The 2500-nt window shown below is 69.6% G+C and overlaps 1 protein-coding gene across 1 annotated transcript in view; it reads left to right on the plus strand.

Annotated features, from left to right (window-relative positions):
- Positions 1 to 15, plus strand: part of LOC122437888 (collagen alpha-1(I) chain-like) — a 2033-nt gene extending 2018 nt beyond the window's left edge. Inside the window, exon 4 of the mRNA XM_043462365.1 lies at positions 1 to 15. This exon is cut by the window's left edge and continues 788 nt beyond it. Within this exon, the coding sequence (XP_043318300.1) occupies positions 1 to 15 (15 nt within the window).
- Positions 16 to 2500: the final 2485 nt, after the last annotated feature.

Genomic DNA, 2500 nt, shown 5'->3' on the forward strand with positions numbered 1-2500 from the left:
CTGCGGCATAGGTAAGCGGACCACCACACAGGAGCATGTGCGCGGTCAGGGCCCCCTGCAAGGCCTCATCCGTCAGCCGCCACGACGAGGGGAGCACGCAATGCTTCTCTTACCGTCTCGACCCCCCCCATGGGACACACGCACACCACCGCGGCGGGGACCCAAGGAGGACACAGGGTTAAGGGAAAACGACACCACCACTCGGCCTCGGGCACCTGAGGGACGACCTGAGCACTCCAGGGGCACCACCGAGGGTCCAACGAGGCATGCTCACACACCCAAGCACGGGCACGCGGCATGGCAGCGGCACAGCCCTCCCCACCGCAGGGAGTGCCGCTCGCGGGGCACACGCCAGGAAGGCGAAGCAAGCGCATCTGCTGTGTCCAAAGCCCAACGGCCCCCACTAGGCACCCCAAGGCGGGGGACGGGAGACCGAAGGTCAGGGCCGGAGGCCACACGCCAACCCCTGCCTTCCTCACCCTGCCCGAGGGGCAAGGGGGAAAAGACAGGCGAGGGGCCCCGTGGACAGACCGAGAAGAGCGGACACGTTCACTGGGAACACCCGTCCCTCGTCCGGCACGGCTTAGGCCCGGCCCGGGAGAGCACAACCACACCACATCAATCAGTTGAGCCAAGGTGGGGGGGGGGGGGGGAAAGGCACAGGCGAGGACAGTCACCGGAGGGGCCCGCTTTAAGCCTCGCCGACAACCTCCCCCCCGCCTGCCCACAACCTCACACCTCAGGCGAGAGCAGCCAACGACCCCAGGAGGAGAACAGCTGACACGTGGCACGGAGCCTACAGGGCAGGGGTCGTCCCAGCCGCCACCGGGTGCCCGCAGCGGGGAGCACAGGGCCAAAGACCCCCACCGCCTCGCCCCACCGCCCTCGGGTCGCCCAGACGCGGCACCACGAGCTGGGTCGGCCAGACACGCCACACAGGAGCCGGCGCACAGGCCCAGGCAGGCGGCTCCAGCGGCAAAGGCAGAACCAGGCGCCAGCTGGCGGCCCACAGGCCCGGAGCCCCGCGTGCATCCAGAGACCCAAAGTCCTCGGCGGCAGACACCAAAGGGGACCGTGTCAGCACTTACCTGGTGGCAAAAAAGACCTATTTTGGGCGACAAAATGACAGCAGACGACAGCGGGGCCCATCTATGACTCGCAGGGAGGGACCCCGGAACCTTGACCCGGCCACCTGTCCCCAGCACTACCCCATGAACATCAGGTCTGGAGCTCTCGGGGGCCATCTGGTCGACTTGGGGGGGGGGGGAGAGGGGGCCGCGTGGTGGCAAAAGTGGGGGCGCGGACGCCAAGGGAGAGGGAGCTGGCCGGAGACTCCCTCCCCGCTTCGCCCACACGGGTAGGCGTACCGGTCCGTCCGAGTCTCCGGACGGGGATTTGACTTCGACGTGCATAAAGAAAAAAGAAGAAAGAACCGTCAGCGGGGCGCCTCCAACAAGACGAGCGGGCCCCGACCAGGGCCCACGCCCGGGGCCCAGACCGTCCTACACAGGGCACCCAGGACGGCTCGAGCCGGTCCCCACCCACCTCCTGACTGACCGGGATTCAGGGAGTTGGGGAGGGGTGCGAAAAAGTCGCGTCCAACGACCGAGACCCACGAGGGCACGCTGAACGGTCGAGCGCGCCCTCCCCGGCCACCCGCGGAAGCAGGGCCCGGTCCATCCACGTCTCCGGACCTATCGGGACTTTGAGAAAAGAAAAGGCATGCGTGCCGGGAGACGCCTCAGGCGACCGGACCCCACCGGGGGGCCGCACACGCGCCCGCGCCGGCCGTCCTCTCCGGGTCACCCCTCACGACTCCGGCGGGCGGGTCCCCACCTCCGGAGTGCGACGCGGAAAACACCTCGGTCAGAGAGAACCCGAGGGCCCGGACCCAGCCGCGCCCTCCGCCGACCTCCACGCCACAGTCCGGGCCGGTCCCCACCCCCGGAGCGGGGCCGAGGGCGAAGCAAACGCTCCTGAGGGCGACCCGGGAGGAGGCAGGACCGCCGAGTCCGAGTCCAGGCGCTCCGGGCAGGGAAGACCCTCTCCCTGCCCACCTCGGCGGTCCGGCCCAGGTAGGGGCCGGCCGGTCCGTCTCCACGGCCGGAGGGGCACGGGGAGATGCTGGTCGACCCGGCCAGGCCACCCCAGAGCCCGGATCTGGAGCGCCGCGACGGTCACCCTCCTCAGATACCTAGAGAACCAATCTCCGGCGACAGCAGGACGTCCCTAGGCCTCGGTGTCACCGGGACTGTCACCGCCAGCATAGCCCGTCTCTGAGAGCACTGCCTCGGGCCCGGCGGCTGAGTCACCATCCTCCTGAAGGTCTCGCCGAAGCTCCGGAGGGGAGGGACAATATAAAAGCGGCCGCCAGGTGGCTCCTGACAACCGGCTCGACCGTCCCGAGGACGGGTCGCTGTCGCCGGCCGCCGAGGAGCCACCGCGCCGGCCGCCCAAACGCCCGAGCTCGGGCCGGAGCCTCCTCCGCCTCCGAGCCACG

The sequence above is a fragment of the Cervus canadensis genome, chromosome 3 (assembly GCF_019320065.1).
Source record: "Cervus canadensis isolate Bull #8, Minnesota chromosome 3, ASM1932006v1, whole genome shotgun sequence".
Lineage (NCBI taxonomy): Eukaryota > Metazoa > Chordata > Mammalia > Artiodactyla > Cervidae > Cervus > Cervus canadensis.